Below are 19,586 nucleotides of genomic sequence, written 5' to 3'. Positions count from 1 at the left end.
ATAAAAAATTAGACAAGTAAATAAATAAATAAAATAAAACTGTACAGTACTGCAAGTAAAAAATAAAAAAGTAACTTAATAGAAACTACATATTCTACATTGTTTTAAGTAATTTTTGTAAATTAATAATCATATTTATAATAATATTTTTTTCAAAATACAAATTGGGTCTTTATACAATACAGATACCTTTTAAATTTTAAGATCCCATCTAAAAGATCGAAAATCTCCCTAAAAGGAGTTGACAGCTCTCTTGGTGAGTCGACTCTTCTGGAGCTTTATGGAATCCAGCATCGACTCTTTCCTCTATCGAGTCGCAGCGCTGCCAATCGGAGCCGAGTAGAGTAGACTAGACTGGCGTAGAGTGTAGTAGAGTTGTGTCCCTGTGGCCGCCATTAAAGGATGCGACCAATGTATTCAAACAAACCAGTGAGACACAGCTGAGCACAGCACAGCCTTGCCTCTTTTAACTGTACTTTCTAACCAAAACCTATTACTTTCATCGTCAGCTTTTCCGTGAATGGCCGTTGACGACAGTCCGGCGAAGACCTGGAAAGGAGCGAGTGATTTTTAGTGAAATTTGAAGCTGAACTCTTCTGGCTTGAACTGTTTGTTGCTGCCTCGCTTAGCCAGGCTAACCTCAGTTAGCCTGATGCTATGCTAAGCTAAAGGGGGAGGGCTGAATTCACCTCCCTACCCCCTCGGACTGCTGAAATTACATATTGTTTGATGTAACAAATCTGGGGGGAGAACAATGTCTCATCGCGGATCATGGTAAATGCGCGCAGGAAGTTTTTAGCGCAATTTTTCCTGGTAAGTGAGTAACCTCTAGCGGAGTAATAGCGGAGCTAGGCTAATTAGCTCGCTGGACGCGAAGCCGTCCCGCTGATTGTGTCCGAGAAACGGAGGCCCGGTCCAAAACCCATCGCATTATCTGTTCCTGGGATCTGAAAGAGAGGATGGCCCGCCGGACTGCGCTTTGATGATGAGTTCTTGTTTTGTACCCAACGGGGCGAGCCTGGAGGACTGCCACTCCAATCTATTCTGTCTGGTAAGAGATCAACTGACTGAGGGCCAGAAGCCATTTTTAGCCGGCCAGTCAATCAAACAGAGGCCTGTTGATCTTAATACGAACTAAACCGCTGCCGGTTTGTAAATATACATTAGACATTCAGGTGTGTGTTTGGGTTGTGTAGACGGAGGCTGGCGAGTGAGATACGGCTTTGTTGTGTTATTTAGGTCGTGTTTGCTAACGTTGGTAAACACTTGCTGAGCTAACTGGCTGGAACAAGCTGCAAGTTGTTGGCATGAAGTAACTCTTAAGTAGAAAAACAGCTTTAGCGAGAGTGATGTTGAACAACATCTACAATCAAATCCAGGACACTTCAAGCAAAACCATTGTTTATTTTCGTGCCAAAGTTTACATTTTTTCCAATCTGAAGGTTTTTACAGAGGGGTTTTTGTTTATATATCATCTGGTTTTTATACCAAGAAAACATGGTGAAAATGTATTTTTATATATATTTTTGGCTGTTTTCTGATTTATGGAGTGATAAAAAGATAATATTTAGAACATATAAAGAGAAATTTATATATAGCACATATAACAATATAGTACATATTGTTTTGGGTGCTTTTTGCAGTCAGTTGTTTTTCATCATGACATTTTATGTAAGTCAAATTTAACTGTCCCAAGTTTTAAAAAAATAGTAATTTTTTGACATGGAAAATGAAAATAGTGACACAATAACTGAAATTCCAAATTGTACACGTATCAAGTTAGAGGTGTTTGTTTATATATAATTTTCCTGGCTTATATTACATTTTATTCCTAAACACATATTCTGGCTGTTGACAATGTTTTCTGATTTAAAAACCTTTAATATGTCAACAGAGTGAAACAAGAGTTTTAAACTAAATTTGAATGTTTCACTTTCTGTTCTGGAAATGTATGCATGTTGTATATTTTATTAGATAAGGGCTCATTTAACACACAACATTTCAGAAACTTATAGTTAAAAAAAAGTACAGTGATAAACCAGCTGGGGAAATAAAGTGATATCTAATAGTTAATAGAAGTTGAGGTAACTCTTCATGTCACATTATTGTAATTCCTGATATTTAGACACTGACAGAATGTGTAAACATTGTCAAGAAAGGACAGGTCATAATAGCCAGTTAGCTTTGTTTGTGCTTTCTGTTTTGTTTCTGTTATGAACTAGTCTGATTATCTGCTTGGTCATACTAGTAAAGCTTGTTCAACTTTCTATGTGTAATGTGTGGTAATAGAAGTCTCATTTTCCTATATACACCTACATTAGTTTCTTCAATTTTTGGTTGTAGAGTAATCTGTAAACAACTGCCAAGTATTCATGATAAGCTTCCTGTCTGCCTGGCCTTTTTCACTTCCTTCTTTCTCCAAAAGCTCGTATTTATATGGACATATTGGATAAACTACTTATATTACACTAATCCAGGTCAGACTGTGAACTTGTTTAAACTGAACATATTATGGGTGGAAATGTCATCTCATCTTTGTTTGCGGCTTATTCTAGAATTGGGGCTCAATTTTACATCAACAAAAAAGTGTAAAAACAATGCTTTCTCAGGAAAATTACTATTGGTTTCAGTTTATACTTTTAACCACTGTAACATATCTACTAGTTGTTCAGCATAATTATTAACCATGTGAATAAAGTTAATCTTTGATGGTGAATAAAAAATGAGTTTTTACAACATTTTTAAAAATGTATTTTAAAGTCAAGACACACTTATTGCAAAAGCTGCAATTTATGGGAAAAGGCAATTTCAATCACAGAATATTGTGTGAGATTAAGTTATAAGTGGTGAAAAGTTGTGGATAAAGTGATTTTTGTATGGAAACTTTGTTAGAAAAAAACATACAATTATCATGAATGCACATGATATAATCTATATTGTACAATGAATCTTGGACAAGCAAATGACGCATATGAGAACTTTTCAGATACTTCATTTAATGCTGACAGTGAATTCCAAATAGGCCTATATGTTGATTCACAAAGTGTTAGATAGCGTCATCTTGCATTAGTCACAGAAAAACTTCTCTTACTTGTCTACATTTATCAAAGTTGCACAATCAGACACTTAAATTGCCATTTTGGCTGTGTTTTTGCATATGCATGCCTATTAACCCTAGTGGAGTTGTCGCTTTATCACTGGTTGCTGAGCCATCTCACATGATGGATTTTTCTAACACATTCTCCCTCTCTCTTTGCCTTCAGGCTGACCTCACCGGGATCAAATGGAAGTGTTTTGTGTGGCAGGGCCCCACCTCGTCCCCCATCCTCTTCCCAGTGACGGAGGAGGACCCCATCCTGTGCAGCTTCAGTCGCTGCCTGAAGGCAGATGTGCTGAGCGTGTGGCGGAGGCACCAGACCCCGGGCCGGCGGGAGCTCTGGATCTTTTGGTGGGGAGACGACCCCAACTTTGCCGAGCTTGTCCACCATGACCTATCATGTACGTCTGCTTGCTTGTTAAATATGACACGTCTTCCAAACCGTAACGTGCATACACAGTTAGAAATATGTGTAGTCAGAGATGACGTTTTGCTTGTCATAGGTTAAGCTGTGCTTGATACTGAATTTTTCATAGCTAAATTGGTGGTTAGACTGGAGGTGTTTTTCCAGACATTATTCATAGACCTTTTATTGATATTGCAGTTGTTGAGGTTTGCTGACTGCATTAATTGCAGTTGCGTCAAAGCAAAAGTATTTAAGGATTTTAGCATGTCTGCAGTGAGACTTTGAGACTTTCTTAGCATACCTATTGATATTTGCAAATAAGACCTTACTCAAAATATAAGCAGCTCTCGTATGAAAGAGGAAACTGTGGTTAGTGATAAAGTTAATGGTGCTTAATTCTTTTTTTTTTAAGGTGTGACTTGACTCCAGTTTTAGGGGAGATAAAACATCTGTTTCTCATCCACCTTTTATTACCATAATAGCTCGATCAATACTTGGTCAATAAAGAGCTAAGTGTGGTTAATTTCCTGGTTCTTTGAATTATTTGTTCTCTTATAAAATCTCTTTCAACAACAAACTCTCTGAGATGGAGCTATAGACAGGGCTCAACCTAAAATCTGAGTTTCAGGCCAGTAGACATAAGCGTCACGTGACCTATCAGACCATCGATGTGTTATTGTTGGCTAACTTAGGTGAAAATTGCAAGAATGACTTGATAATAATAGACTCTCTATGAACCAAGACTATAATTATAAAGAAATCGTTTGTGTGCCATGTTATATTAGTATAACTTAATATAATTTCTAGCCATTATTGCCTAATAATCTTTTTTTTGTCTAACCTAACATTAAATAAGAAATATACTACCATTTAAAATTTAAATGACACGTTTGATCAATTGTATTGCTGTATAAAAGTGTCTATTTCAATCATTAAAAAAATCTGAACTACTGTCCTGACGTTAAATAAAAAGTGACGTGAAGGGTCTTAACTGGGGCAGCAGCAGCTGAGCATGTGGATATAATAGAGTACTGACCTGTCCTCTGTGTCTCACAGGTAATGAGGACGGTTCGTGGGATAGCGGCCTGACCTACGAGTGCCGAACGTTGCTCTTCAAAGCCATCCATAACCTGCTAGAGCGCTGCCTTATGAACCGATCCTTCGTTCGTATCGGCAAGTGGTTTGTCAAACCCTACGAGAAGGATGAGAAGCCTATCAACAAAAGGTAAAAGAGATGTTGCGAAAACAGAGGCCACTGTTTACCTTTTGGCGATAACCTTGTGCGTTTTCATGGCCAGTGATGTGGATACATGCCGTAAGCTGCGGCATTTAACAGCGTGATCCTCATTGTTTATCGTAGCAGACGAGTGACATCAGGCTGTTGGCATTCTTGTGTGAGGAAGAGCCCCTGCTCTGGAAGCCAGCGATTTTGTCGCGTAACCTCCCGGGATGCTCTGTTTGTTTGCATGAGAGTTGCACCAGAGCGTGTCGTCATCCTAATGAAGTGCCTGTCTTAAGTGAAACATTCGAATAACGTAGGGAGGGGCAAAAGATGCGGTCCGTTTAATTGTCTGTCTCATTTGCATAGATGTCATTGGTTCCCTCAGGGCAGAGGTGTTGTGGTGCATCTGTGGGTGGGAGGATATGGCTTCCTGCTGTGGGTGTGTGCACAGTGCACTCGGTGTCAGTTAAGGATGCAAGAGCTGGAAAGTGTGGCTGCTTCCTCTGTCTAAGTTTTAATGAAGTGCTCACTCTTCTCACAAAACACTGACTGTGCGGTTTCACACTAGGTAGGTCAACAGGAACCACCATTTCGCTTTCACTTGTTCAGCTCTGCCTGAACTTGAAAAGATGTCAGACATCCAGAGTTCTTCCTAATAAGCAATGATACTCATGGCTGAGCATTTCTGGTGTTTTTGTTTTTCCACAAACAAGGCAGATAGGTGAGCTTGAATGGTGTTGGGTCACTTTGAGCTCTGAATATACGTTACCGTTTAAAAGTTTGGGTTTGGTGAGATTTTTTAAATTATTTATTTATTTTTTGTGTATTTTTGAAAGAAGTCTCTTATGTTCACAAAGTTTGCATATATTAGATCAAAAATACAGAAAAAAAAAACGGGATTAGTGTGAAATGCCTTTACATTTAATATATATGTATTTTAAATTTTAATATAGAGTGGAGGGGGGAATTATTTGATCCCCTGCTGATCTTGCACATTTGCCCACTGACAAATAAATGATCAGTCTATAATTTTAATGGTGGGTTTATTTGAACAGTGAGAGACAGAATAACAACAAAAAAATCCAGAAAAACGCATTTCAAAAAAGTTATAAATTGATTTGCATTTTAATGAGTCAGATAAGTATTTGATCCCCTATCAATCAGCAAGATTTCTGGCTCCCAGGTGTCTTTTATACAGGTAAGGAGCTGAGATTAGGAGCACTCTTAAAGGGAATGCTCCTAATCTCAGTTTGTTATGTGTATAAAAGACACCTGTCCACAGAAGCAATCAGTCAATCACATTCCAAACTCTCCACCATGGCCGAGACCAAAGAGCTGTCCAAGGATGTCAGGGACAAGATTGTAGACCTACACAAGGCTGGAATGGGCTACAAGACCATCGCCAAGCAACTTGGTGAGAAGGTGACAACAGCTGGTGCGATTATTCGGGAATGGAGGAAACACAAAATAACTTTCAATCTCCCTCGGACTGGGGCTCCATCCAAGAGATCTTGAGAACGGTGAGGAATCAGCCCAGAACTACACAGAACGATCTTGTCAATGATCTCAAGGCAGCTGGGACCATAGTCACCAAGAAAACAGTTGGTAACACACTACGCCGTGAAGGACTGAAATCCTGCAGCACCCGCAAGGTCCCCCTGCTCAAGAAAGCACATGTACAGGCCCATCTGAAGTTTGCCAATGATTCAGAGGAGAACTGGGTGATAGTGTTGTGGTCAGAGGAGACCAAAATCGAGCTCTTTGGCATCAACTCAACTCGCCAATGCTGCTTATGACCCCAAGAACACCATCCCCACCGTCAAACATGGAGGTGGAAACTTTATGCTTTGGGGGTGTTTTTCTGCAAAGGGGACAGAACAACTGCACCGCATCAAAGGGATGATGGACGGGTCCATGTACTCTCAGGGCCAGGGCATTGAAGTCAGCCAGGGTATTGAAAATGGGTCGTGGACTGGTATTCTAGTATGACAATGACCCAAAACACACGGCCAAGGCAACAATGGAGTGGATCAAGAAGCAGCACATTAAGGTCTTGGAGTGGCCTAGCCAGTCTCCAGACCTTAATCCCATAGAAAATCTGTGGAGGGAGTTGAAGGTTTGAGTTGCCAAACGTCAGCCTCGAAACCTTAATGACTTGGAGAGGATCTGCAAAGAGGAGTGGCACAAAATCCTCCTGAGATGTGTGCAAACCTGGTGGCCAACTACAAGAAACCTCTGAACTCTGTGATTGCCAACAAGAGTTTTGCCACCAAGTACTAAGTCATGTTTTGCTAAGGGGTCAAATACTTATTTCACTCATTAAAATGCAAATCAATTTATAATTTTTTTGAAATGCGTTTTTCTGGATTTTTTGTTGTTGTTATTCTGTCTCTCACTTTTCAAATAAACCTACCATTTAAAATTATAGACTGATCATTTCTTTGTCAGTGGGCAAACGTACAAAATCAGCAGGGGATCAAATAATTTCTTTCCCCACTGTATTTTAAAATATTTTTTTGTAATTTATTTCTGTGATCAAAGTGATTCAGCATCATTACTCCAGTCTCCAGTGTCACATGATACTTCAGAAATCATTCTAATGTAGATTTGCTGCTTAAGAAACATTTCTTATGATCGATACTGAAAACAGTTGTGCTGCTTAATATTGATGTTAAACTTTTTTTGTTGTTTTTTTTTTTTAATCAGGATTTTTGATGAATGGAAAGTTTTTTTTGTATTACTATAAATGTCTTTACTGTAACTTTTAATCAATTTAATGCATCGTTACTGAATAAAAAGTATTAATTTATTTTAAAACAATCACTGACATGAAGCTTTTGATTGGTAGTGCATAGGGCTGTGTACATGGTTTGGAGTGGCATCTGTCTGTCTGAGGTTTGTAGTGGTTTGCTGGTGGTGTGTCATAATGACACTGCTAAGAGTGCTCGACAGACATTTGAGGAATGTGGGCTTCCCCATTTCTCTCTCTCTCTCTTTCAGCAGTGATGTTGGCACTGTACCGTCTGGTGTTACGGGGGGTCATCACTCGCTCCCTCCAGTGAGAGCATGCATACACTGTTGGCTTAAAGGCAGGAAGTGATGGTTCTCTGAATTGGTGTTTCTGAATGAGAATGGGCTACAGTGTTCAGGCATGCAAACAGAGAGCTGCCACTATAGAGTTCTAGAAAGTCAGATTGTAAATGTCATTAAAGGGGACCTATTGTGCCCCTTTTTACAAGATGTAAAATAAGTCTCTGATGTCCCCAGAGCGTATATGTGAAGTTTTAGCTCAAAATACCCCACAGATAATTTTTTTTTATAGCTTGTTAAAATTGCCACTTTTAGGGTATGAGCTAAAACGGCTGATTTTGAGTATGTTGCTATAAAGGCAAATGAGCTGTTGCTCCCGGAGAAGAGGGTGGAGCTTCAAGAACTCAAGCACCGCATTAGCAGTGCTAGCCTTTGCAAATAAACATTCCACTATTAGTACAAGCCTGTTATTTTTACAGAAAATACTCTGTTTCAAAGTCAGTTATCTGATTAATAAATGAATAAACTGCATAATAAATTCGCGTTTGTGAATTACACAGACGGGGAGCACGGTGGAATAAAAATAACAATATAGCTGGTCTCATGCTATCACAAATCTTATAAGTCCCACTTGTGATTATAAGCTTGACAACTTCAAGCAATCGACTCCCATTGCTTTCATATGCAACTTAACTACCACATTCCTATTTAAGATCATTCTGGCAGCAAAAGGCAGCATCAGTGAAAACAGGCAGAGACAATGATAACTTTAGCAATTGGCCTTACAGAGTGCCTTTAAGAAAGGCAGTTTGGAAAACAAACGTGATACTTACTTTGGAGCTGACATTCGTGCATGAAGCGTTGGTATTTATTCCTAAACATAGGGGACGTTATCAAATTATTTATTTATTATTATATTTCCTTCGACAATGAAATTTAACCACAGTGTCCTCGGCTCATATGGCAACTCCTATGTTCATTAAGTGCATCACAAAACACAACACTTGTAATGCCTCTTTGGCGCTGACATTGTGTATCTCCAGTCATGCGGACTGCAGCTTCTCACTCAGGGCTGTGTTTATGCTAATAGGGCTGAGAGCGTCACAAATGGGCGGGTGACGTGAACAGAGGGAGAATCTGAAACAGCTCTTTTGGAAAGACTGTTCATGATTTATTGGTTTTGTTAAAAAACAAGTTGGTGTATTTTTAACATTATAGGCTGGTTGTTTTCACATACTGCAGCCACACAACTGTGTTCAAACACCTTATAAAAGTGATTTCTGCATAATAGGTCCCCTTTAAATTTGTCTTTAGTATAAGTATATTTGCAACAGAAATAAAACAATGGCTTTGAATTTTAATGCATGGATCTTTCACTACTAACCTACCATGGGCTCAGATTAGTGACAGACCTTTTCATTCATATTGGGACGTACATTCAAGTGAAATTAATTTAAAAAAACAAAACTGTTGTCGATTGGCTGTAGGCAGGTCAATTGTAAGACAGGGACCAGATCTTAAGTGGACTAAATGATTGTCCAGCATACATCGCCAGAGAAAGGTCTGTCATTTCACTGTAAAGGTCCTTGCACACTGTATGCATTTTTTCGTATTTGTCATTCTAAAAATTCATCACGCACAGAAACCTTGCACACTGAGTATTAATTAATCCGTTGCGAAAAAAAACTTGCAGAACAGTACTAAATGGAGTCTTCAAGCAGTGAGGATGATTTTGTTGTCATTTCCCTTCTTAAAAAGAGAAAAAGAAAGAATGTTGGGTCCATTCAATCCTGAGATAGAGAGAGGAAGGAGAGTTCCCCGTCCTTAAGGAGCAGCGGGATTATCACTAGATATGCAACAATATCATTTTTTTCTTATCCGATCCAGAAAATTCTTAGTATTGGCTGATTCCGATCCGATACCAGTGCAGGTTTTTTTTTTTTTTTAGAGGTAGAATTTCTATACTTCTGTGTTTTCACCTGATCATATAAATACATTAATGAAAACAAGTAAATGTATTTATATATAACTATAAAATTAAAAGACATTTCTTCTAAATGTAGCCTATAGCATAGTAATGAAGGCAGCAACATATGATAGAGGAGTCTTTTCTATCATATGTTGCTGCCTCCATTACTGTGCTATACGTTAGATTATTAATATCCTTCCTTTGTCTGTCCTATCATAGGACAGAACAAGAAACGCTATAAATAATGTTTCATTGCACAAAATTATTATAATACAAAAAGCTCCAATACAGAGCGGCACAAAGCGCTTATGCGCATCCCATGCACAGAATGATGCGCTTGAAGCAACACGGTCTTTTTATTTTTTTTGCGCAACATGGAGTCACAGCTCACAGCACGCAGCGCTCCGCATAGAGAAGTTCAAAGCACAGAGGAAAGAGATGATGCATAGTTTATTAAATCTGTGCTATATTTTATTGAACCTTTTCTTTTAATGGTTTTAAATCTCAGTTATTGTGCACTGTTGAAGAGAGTTTCGTCGTCTTGACTGTCGTAACCGAACGCGACGCGCAGTTTGAATGCTGAATGGAGGATGACAGACAGCCACAGCGGAGAGAAGAGTTTACTTGAACTTGAATTCAACGACTTAAATATTCATCTGTACCTCACATTAAACTATGGAACGACTTCAGAACACTTGGACTTTGACTTTATGGTGCTTTATAATGTTTTTGTGCTTTCGTGGGGCTTAATGATAACAGAATAGTATACGCAGAATATCGGATTTGGATCGGCCTCGTCTGATCGATTCGACAGAATATGCCAGTACGAAGTGCATGAACTTGACAATCGCCATTCTGTATTTTGGCATTCGCTTGTTTTGAGTTGTTGTTGTTTGCATTGCTTGGCTCTGAATTGTCAAAACACCTCACAAAATGCCTGCTAAGGATGCGAAAAACTCATCAAAATCGATCCCAATTTTTTTTATGACGGACGAAAGTTACGTTGGCAGTGTGTAAATGTGATTGACACAACGTGAGGTCATATTTATTTTTTAACGTGCAAAAATTTCAGACTCTGTGTGCAATGGCCTTAAGATCAAGTTGACATTTTAACTTAAAATGTACAAGGTCCAAAAATGTAATGCATTAATGAATTGTTCACCATAAGATGCATTTAGAAAGTTAGAGAGGGTGAATTTCCATTACAATCTGACTTTAAAGCTTCTGAAGAAGCCTCAATTCAGTATGATTTCAGTGTCATTAAAAAAGCATCCTGAGCAGAAATCCCACCTATCAAAGAAGTTTCTGTTACCATGGAAACAGAAATGGCGGCAGAAGAGCTCATCAGCAGCTGCCCACTCCCTTGAAGCATTGCAAATGGCATAATTGTTTTCCTACACAGACTAATTGTACATTTTTATCCTTAATGATTAATAACGTATGGTTTAGCCTATTGTTTCGATTGTTGTTTTTTGCTGTGCAGCATTGCATAGTTCATTCCCTTATAAAAGCATTTCAGATTCTTTTAATCGATAAAAAAAAAATCTTCAGAATTTAGGCTTCTGGAAAAACAAACAAACTGTGGGTTCGGTTGGTGTTTCCTGAATGCGTGAATTTGATCACTCATCTGCATGTTTGGTTACACTGTAACAGCTGTTTACTCTAGCCTGTGGGTCACACACTCACAGGGTGTTGGGTTGTTAACTTTGAGAATGTGTGCTACAAAGCAAGTCAAAGTGTGAGACATTCATTATGTGTTCTAGGATTTAATTAAACACTTTATAAAACCTCAAAGTTGAAGTCTCTGATACTCATGTATCTAATGTTCTAGTATTTCCTAAACTTTTTCATAGTACTCCTAGTCAAGGTTCAGTCACTAGCTGTAGCTCTCCGGGCACTAAGTCTGTAAACACGCTGTGAAGACCTCAGCTGTCATCACACCATTCCCAGAGACCTCCAGGAAGTGTGCTACTTTCTCTCAGGTTGTAACTCCAGACCCTCGAGTAATCCTCCATTTGTTCCTCCTCCTTTGCAGTGAGCACCTGTCCTGCTCCTTCACATTCTTCGTACATGGAGACAGTAACGTGTGCACCAGCGTGGAGATTAACCAGCACCAGCCTGTCTATCTGTTGAGTGAGGAGCACCTGTCTTTGGCCCAGCAGAGCAGCAGCTCGGTTCAAGGTAGGAGCATTGCTGATTATTGAAATCTTTGTGTTTTCTAGGCTATAATCCATTCAGAATTCGAATGAAACTTTTGCTTTTCGGACACATACATGCTGCAAAGTTTAGGGAATGATGCTGAATTTATTCTCAAAATATCAGTGGTAAGCAATGGATGGGACAAAAATGCCTCTGTGATTTATTCTGGAAGCGGTCCTAGCCAAACCTCCACAGGCAGCGCGCGTCCTGAGCGAGATTTTCGGACTAAAAGCGTGTGTAAACTTTATTGAGATCGGGACATTTCAACCAGTAATTTAATTTGTAGTAACGGACGGTAGAAAGTTCAGAAATTAATGTTATGTGATTTTATGACACAATAGTCCCACAACTGATGGTTTATATTTTCCTCGTGTGTCTCACCACAATGATTCAAAACGGACACATTTCAAGTAACACGGGAAAAAGACACGGAAAACTTAAATGAACATCAGAAAAGCAGGTGCCATCAACTGACACTTAAAACGGGAAGCATCGCTATTCAAATCAGCAGCAAGAGTCAAAGTTTCACAGTTTAGTAAACGCAGGCAACCTCTTTAAGTTATTCTTCACGGTGCTGTATTGACACAATGTATTGCAATAAAGTAGCGCATTGTTTTGATGCATAGGCTACATCCAAAAAAGGCTGCTGAAAATTAGTTACATTTAAAATAAAATTGAAAAATAGAGAAGTTATTTTAAATTGTTATAATATTTCACAATACTATTGTTTCTATTGTTGCAAATAATAAATGCTTTATTCAAAAACATAAAAAATACTGACCCTAAACTTTGGAAAGGTAGTGTTCCTGTATGTTGCAGTTTTTCTACTAATTCTGATTTCAGATTTAACTAGAATCTACGTTTTACATTCATGGCCCTTTCCTGGCTGCTGGCCAGAATAAGCTGTAATGTGGACCAGACTTAAGTGTCTATGTGGAAATAATGCAGTTAAACTCATTTGTAGATTAGTTTTTTTTTTTAAATGACTTTCATTAAGCCACAGTTGTATTGATATACAAAAGCGGAAAGTTCGCCGTGAAGCACATAATGACAGTAGACATGAGAGGGAATTTTACGCTTTAGTGTTGAAAATGAAAAGATGACAGGTCCTCCCCTTTGTTCTGTTGCCTTTTTTTGTGGTTTGTAGTTGCCTCAGCAGTCACACTGGTGGCAAACATATGTTTTCTCCTCAGCTCAAGGGCGCAGGCCTACATTATGTTAACACCTCTGAGACGCTGCTTCTCTTGTGGTAGTCATTATCTCAGTGTAGCCCCACTGTGGCCCTGATGAGGTGTTTTCCAGATTCAATACTTCTCCGGCTTTCAGCTTTGTTACATCACCACCGTTCCCTCCGGGGTGCTGAGTTCACAAGCTTGTGACTTGCATTACCACTTGGAACAGTATGTTTTACCCTGAACAAGATGCATCTGTGTTCCTTCTCAACCTGTTCTCTTATGTCCAATCAACGTCAGTCCTTAATCCACCTTTGGAAATGCTGTTATTCCAGGTTAAATACAAATTAAGCTCTGACGTGTTGATAGCTTGCTGTCAAAACGGTTTCAAGTCCTTCCGTGGTTTTTGTAGGACTTGACTTGTATTAAGAGTCCTTGTTTCAAGAGGCGATGACAAACCTCTTTATCTGAAGCTTGGTTGTGCTGCATTATAAGTGGATAACAGTCACAGATTGATTGATTTTCATTTCATTTTTTATTCCAGTTGTTCTCACTGTAATGGCTGAAGATTGACTTTGGCAGAGCTCGTTCACAGGGCTTGTGCTCAGTTGTCTGGCTTGTTAGTTCATTAACCGTCTCCCCAAGGGTTCTAACGTTTATGTTAGACTCCTGTTATATGTATTTGCAAAAGCAATAATGTTGAATGCCAAGTGCAATAATGTTGAATGCCTTCATATTTTATTGTCTTGAATAATGGAGCCAAACATCCTCTCCAAGTAATGCTTATCTACATGGAAATTGACCGGTAATGTAGCTAGTGCTTATTTACTATACCTGCAATGTGATCTTTCTTGCTTCTAACAATATGCTTAATTAGCCTATTATAAACTTATATGAACTCTCTTGTATTGTGAATATTTTTATTGCGCGTACACGTGTTAAGACACGCCAAGTTTTCACTTACCTTGTGTGTTTGGTTTGTGTTAAAGTGTCATGAAACTCCCTGTATCAGCACAGGTCAGATCTCACCACAGTTTTGAATAATGTGTAATTGTAGGTGTGGAAAGCTTCGGAAGTTGTAGGAGGAGGAGTGGAGATAATGCAACCGTTTGTGCTCCAGTCAGTTTCATTTTGCTTTAAAGGAGCGGAACGCAAATACGTACATTATAGCTACACTTTTAAGAAATAAATACTTTTCTTTTCTTTTGCAAGGACGCCTTAAATTGATCAAAAGTGACAGGAAAGAGGTTAAAAATGCTACAAATAAAAATATTTAAAATGAATGCATTTCTTTTGAAATTTTATGCATCTAACAATCATAGGGGGAAAATGTATCATGGTTTTAAAATATAGTTTAAATATATTAAGTATATCAGTGTTATTATAGATGACTAAAATTAAAACCATAAAATGTTACTTGAAATAAATGTTAACTGAAATAAAATATCAAAAACTTTTCTCATAAAACTGAAATAAAATTTCATATATATATATATATATATATGTATATGTGACCCTGGACGACAAAAGCAGTCTTAAGTGTCAGTATTTCGAAATTTGTCTGAAAATCATCTGAAAGCTGAATAAATAAGCTTTCCATTGATGTATGGTTTGTTAGGATCGGACAATATTTGGCTGAGATATAACTATTTGAAAATCTGGAATCTGAGGGTGCAAAAACATCAAAATACTGAGAAAATCGCCTTTAAAGTTGTCCAAATGAAGTTCTTAGCAATGCATATTACTAATCAAAAATTAAGTTTTGATACATTTACGGTAAGAAATTTACAAAATATCTTCATAGAACATGATCTTTACTTAATATCCTAATGATTTTTGGCATAAAAGAAAAATCGATAATTTTGACCCATACAATGTATTTTTGGCTATTGCTACAAATATACCCCAGCGACTTAAGACTGGTTTTGTGGTCCAGGGTCACATATAGACAAATAAAAAATATAGAGACAGACATAAATAAACACAAAAATACTAAAAATGATAACGCACAACAAAATTACTAAAAACTAAAAATTAAAATCAAAATGGAAAATATAAAAAAACTTAAAAATATGAATAAAAATATTAAATATTAAAATAACACACTGAGACAGATATATAGACATTAATTACTAGACATATGTTAACATCTAATAACATGTTGCATGACACTTTAAAAAGAAATACCTTTGCTCTTTATTTATTGTCCCGTTTCAGATCTAGTGTGAACTGAATTGACCGAGCTCTTGACTTTCGTTTTATGGCTTTCTTTGTGGCCCTAAGCAATTCTCGTTCTCGTGTTCTCAGGTTACCACAAAGCGAACCGAGACTTTACCAGGAAGTATCACACTTGCAATTACATAGAGACAGTATCTCTCATACTGCCTGTTTTCCCCCAGTGATCCTCTCTCCGTATGGTTTGAGTGGGACTCTGACAGGCCAGTCCTTCAAGCTGTCAGATCCACCGACCCAGAAGTTGATTGAAGAATGGAAGCAGTTCTATCCCATTGGCCCCAACACCAAGGAGGTCACGGACGACAAGATGGATGACCTCGACTGGGAGGACGATTCCTTGGCTGCCGTTGAGGTTGTTGTTGGTAAGTCAGCTGAACATATTAAGAGTTCAACGTCATCTCAATGAATGTGTAATACGAGTGCAAGTAATCATTTATGTGGTGCAGCTGGGGTGAGGATGGTGTACCCAGCCAGCCTGGTGCTGGTGGCCCAGTCTGACATCCCGGTCGTGGCTACAGTGAGCTCTTCCACCTCCTCGGGCTCTTACTCAGGAGGTCAGCACAGTCACATGGTCCATGGAGATACTGGCATCTCATCAGTCACTCTGACTCCTCCCACTTCACCTGAGGAGGCTCAAGCAGGTACCACCACTATATTCTCAATTATTCTGAATAAATGGAAAAAAAAATTCCAAATGTTTAACTTTGGTTCTACATAAGTAACTTGATTTCCCTCCATTTGGGTTTGAGTTAATGGATGTGATTAACATGTTATGTGATTGATTTCTAAAAAAAATGTCTTACTACAGCATAAAATTACATTTAAGAAAAAAAGAAGAAAAAATATATATATTGTATAAAATCCAGCATTTTTATTGTACTTATTTAACATTGTTATTAATTTCATGTATTTTATTTTGTCAGCATAAGAGTCATTTTAAAGGCAGAGAAGTTGTTGAATTGTGTGCGTGTGTGTGATTTTATTATCTATTACTTCATGTAGCAGTTATATAACTGTTTATGGTAATTATTTAACAGTAAATAATGTGATGTAATTATACATTTAATGTAATTTTTTTAATATCTTTTTTTTAAAGTACAACTACTCTGTTGCTGTCAAAACATTTAGTTGTAATGACTTTTCCCCCCTTTATTGCAGTTTCTCAGCCTGCCCAGAAATGGGTGAAACTCTCAGCTATGTCAGGCGCCTTTAGTGTGGACAGCAGCAGTCATCACGGAGGCAAGATCCCCCGCCGGCTAGCCAGCCAAATGGTGGAGCGAGTCTGGCAGGAGTGCAATATTAACCGAGCCCAGAACAAGTATGAATATAAAAACTACAGCTTGACTGATCAGCCAGAGCAAATTACCTGGCAAGAGGACATTTATTGAGTAAAAACAAAGCAACTTCAGGCATTTGGTATGATTTATTTTCGCAGGAGAAAGTTTTCAACCATGTCTAATGGAGTTTGCGAGGAAGAAATGGACAAAGCTTCTGTTTGGGACTTTGTAGAGTTGTCTCAGAGGTCACAGTGCAGTTGCTCAAGGTATGCTCAAGCCTCAACAAATGACCTGTAATTAACAAAGATTAATGAGTGAATGTAGCCGGTTGATGACATTGAGCTTTTGCTTTTCGTTCCAGGCTTAAGAACCAGAAACAGCGGGCATGTAGCACCCCAGGGCATCCTCCATCTGCTGGCCAGCCTCCTCAGCCCTCTACCAAACACAAGATGGCGGAGAAGCTGGAGAAAGGAGACAAGCAGCAGAAGAGGCCCCAGACGCCCTTCCACCACCGCAGCTCTCTGTGTGAAGAACAGCCCAACTTGGAGCAGGGAGATGCTGTTCACAGGCTGTGTCTGCAGGCCCACGAGGACAGCCGCTACCCCAGCCTCCATCATGCCGACGTCACCTCCAGCAAGACCCCAATGATGCACTGCTCAACTGACGAGATGGCCGGCTCTCCTCAGCCCCCGCCACTCAGCCCGCACCCTTGTGGGCGCGGAGAGGAGATGGCCGATGGCCTAAAGACTTCCTCCTCACCCTTGCACCAACACTTCTACCCTCCTTCCTCTGAGCCCTGTCTGGTGCCCCAGAAACCCCCAGATGATTCTCAACTAGACCCACTGCCCTTACCCTGCCCACCTCCATACCCAGAGTCCCTAGAAGCCACCATATACATGGGCTCCGCCATAAACCCCAACGAGGACACAACGCATAACCCCTGGAGGTACTTTAGGGTGCCTGGTGGGAAGAATACGGATTTCCACACGCCTCATCTTCCTGTGGTCACGCTCTTTGAGGATGGTAACAGGGCCGGAGGCCAGGATGGTGTTGTGTCAGTTACAGAGTAAGTTCTCCAGCCTTGTGCACTAATAGTGATATAGTGTTAATTATGCACATTTTCTACTTTGAGAAGTGCAGTTGAAAATAAAGTACTTTGGCCCTTTTGCAAGTCGTTTTGCTTCAGTGGTTGTCAATAACGTCAGGCAGCTTTGCTTGTTTTCCATACTACTAATGTGTGACCTAATGAACAGTTAGTCAACAGCTGCTGAAACAATGGCCACTGACTATGTCAGCGTCAGGGGAGTTCACCTTCAGATTTGGCTACACACTTGATGTTTTGATTTAGTGGCTTTTAAAATTATTCAGATTACAAATATATTAAAAACATTTTTAAATTAACCCTTTTGGTGTATATTAAAGTTCTAATTTCTTAAAAAAATGTGTCTGTCTAAAGATTTTAGTACTGCTAATATTAAAAAGTGTCACATTTTTTCCTGAGTATTAAACTGTTAAGCTATCATGGTAAATACAAAAAAGAAATATAAAAGTAGAATTGGTGTAACTGATCGGTTAGTATTGACTCTTTTCTAACTAGAGAAGTAACATAGTGTGGGGTGATTTTTGCAGGTTTATGTCATCCTCCAAAAGGCCTCTGAAAGTGTCAGAGGACCTGGTGAAGATGTACGAGCAAAAGAAAAACCAGCATCTCTCTGCAGCTGTGTGCGACGGAGACCAGGAGCGTGAATCTGATCCTTATGCTTTTGTGGAAGGAGATGAGGAGTTTACTTTCTCTGATAAAGACAAAAAGCCTGGAGCCGAGAGGGAGACCGGGAAGAAAAATAAGGTTTGGTAGTGATTTTCTTAGAAAAATGTTGTGTTGTTGGGTTTCTCAAAGTGTGAAGTCTTACTTATTTTTTTATTTATTCTCTTTTAGAGGGATGATGGCAGTGTGTCATCTTCTGATGGTGAGTATTATTTCCTCACACTTAAATTGATAAAAAATAATTCATTGTTTCTGTAAATGTTTCTGAGGGTTATCTTGAACGCACCTTTTCACACAGATGCCCAGGGTTCAGGTGGCAGTAAACCACTTCCTACCACCAGCTTGTTTCTTGAGACCGATCTGGTCGTGTCCATTAATGACCTGGACAACCTCTTTAACTCTGACGAGGATGACCTGACGGTTAGTACTCGTATGAACTCGCCAGCTACCTGTGATGTGGAAAGTGAGAATGCTAGCGGTCCTAACTTAACTGAAGCGTAACATCATAATCCACTTTTTTCAGTAACTTTTTGGTGTGAATCACATTTGTGAAGCTCCAGCAGTAATTAATCTGTTGGAAACAGTGATATTCAAATTGAAGCCAAATTTTTCTAATGATCTCCTGCCTCATTAGAAAAACTTTTAGGTGTCATAAAGTTCTTTATTTGCTGAACTAGGGGAGCGGTAGAGCAATTAAAGTAAGCATTTCTTTGTCTTACTCCAAACAGCCTGGATCCAGGAGAGCTGCTGGTGGAGCAGAGGAAAAATTTGGTGGGAAAGAACCAAAACCTGCAGCGCCAGACCCCCTGCCTTGTATGTGCCTCAATTCATGACCCCTGCTGAATCTACATCGTTACTGATACATTCTAATAACTGTTACTGGAAGTGTCTGAGCAGTTTGGTTTAGAATATATTAGGATGAGTTCATGTTATCCGTAGAGAAAGTAGGAATTCTGAAGTTTATGCAGTTAAATCTGTAGAAATGCCTTATATATTGGTACTATATTGGATATTGGCTGATATTGGCGCTATAAATAAAAAAGAAAATGTTAAATATTTAATAAATAAATATATATATATATATATATATATATATATATATATATATATATATATATATATATATATATATATATATATATATATATATATATATATATATATATATATATATATTTGTTTAAAAAAATTTTATACATTAAAAATATATTTTT

At 38.6% G+C, this 19,586-nt stretch overlaps 1 protein-coding gene across 1 annotated transcript in view; it reads left to right on the top strand.

Moving 5' to 3' along the window:
* The first annotated feature begins 311 nt into the window (after window positions 1-311).
* The window catches only part of med13b (mediator complex subunit 13b), a 38,343-nt gene continuing 19,068 nt past the window's right edge, over window positions 312-19,586 (top strand). Inside the window, exons 1-13 of the mRNA XM_058799643.1 lie at window positions 312-1,051; window positions 3,264-3,498; window positions 4,560-4,728; window positions 11,760-11,905; window positions 15,495-15,692; window positions 15,777-15,971; window positions 16,489-16,648; window positions 16,766-16,873; window positions 16,969-17,673; window positions 18,237-18,453; window positions 18,544-18,574; window positions 18,671-18,792; window positions 19,101-19,185. Of these exons, the coding sequence (XP_058655626.1) occupies window positions 983-1,051; window positions 3,264-3,498; window positions 4,560-4,728; window positions 11,760-11,905; window positions 15,495-15,692; window positions 15,777-15,971; window positions 16,489-16,648; window positions 16,766-16,873; window positions 16,969-17,673; window positions 18,237-18,453; window positions 18,544-18,574; window positions 18,671-18,792; window positions 19,101-19,185 (2,440 nt within the window). The 5' untranslated portion in view covers window positions 312-982. The remainder of the gene's footprint in view (window positions 1,052-3,263; window positions 3,499-4,559; window positions 4,729-11,759; window positions 11,906-15,494; window positions 15,693-15,776; window positions 15,972-16,488; window positions 16,649-16,765; window positions 16,874-16,968; window positions 17,674-18,236; window positions 18,454-18,543; window positions 18,575-18,670; window positions 18,793-19,100; window positions 19,186-19,586) is intronic.

This window comes from Onychostoma macrolepis, chromosome 15 (assembly GCF_012432095.1).
Source record: "Onychostoma macrolepis isolate SWU-2019 chromosome 15, ASM1243209v1, whole genome shotgun sequence".
Lineage (NCBI taxonomy): Eukaryota > Metazoa > Chordata > Actinopteri > Cypriniformes > Cyprinidae > Onychostoma > Onychostoma macrolepis.
The sequence above is the reverse complement of the archived record's forward strand: the minus strand, read 5'-3'. Positions and strand labels throughout refer to the sequence as shown.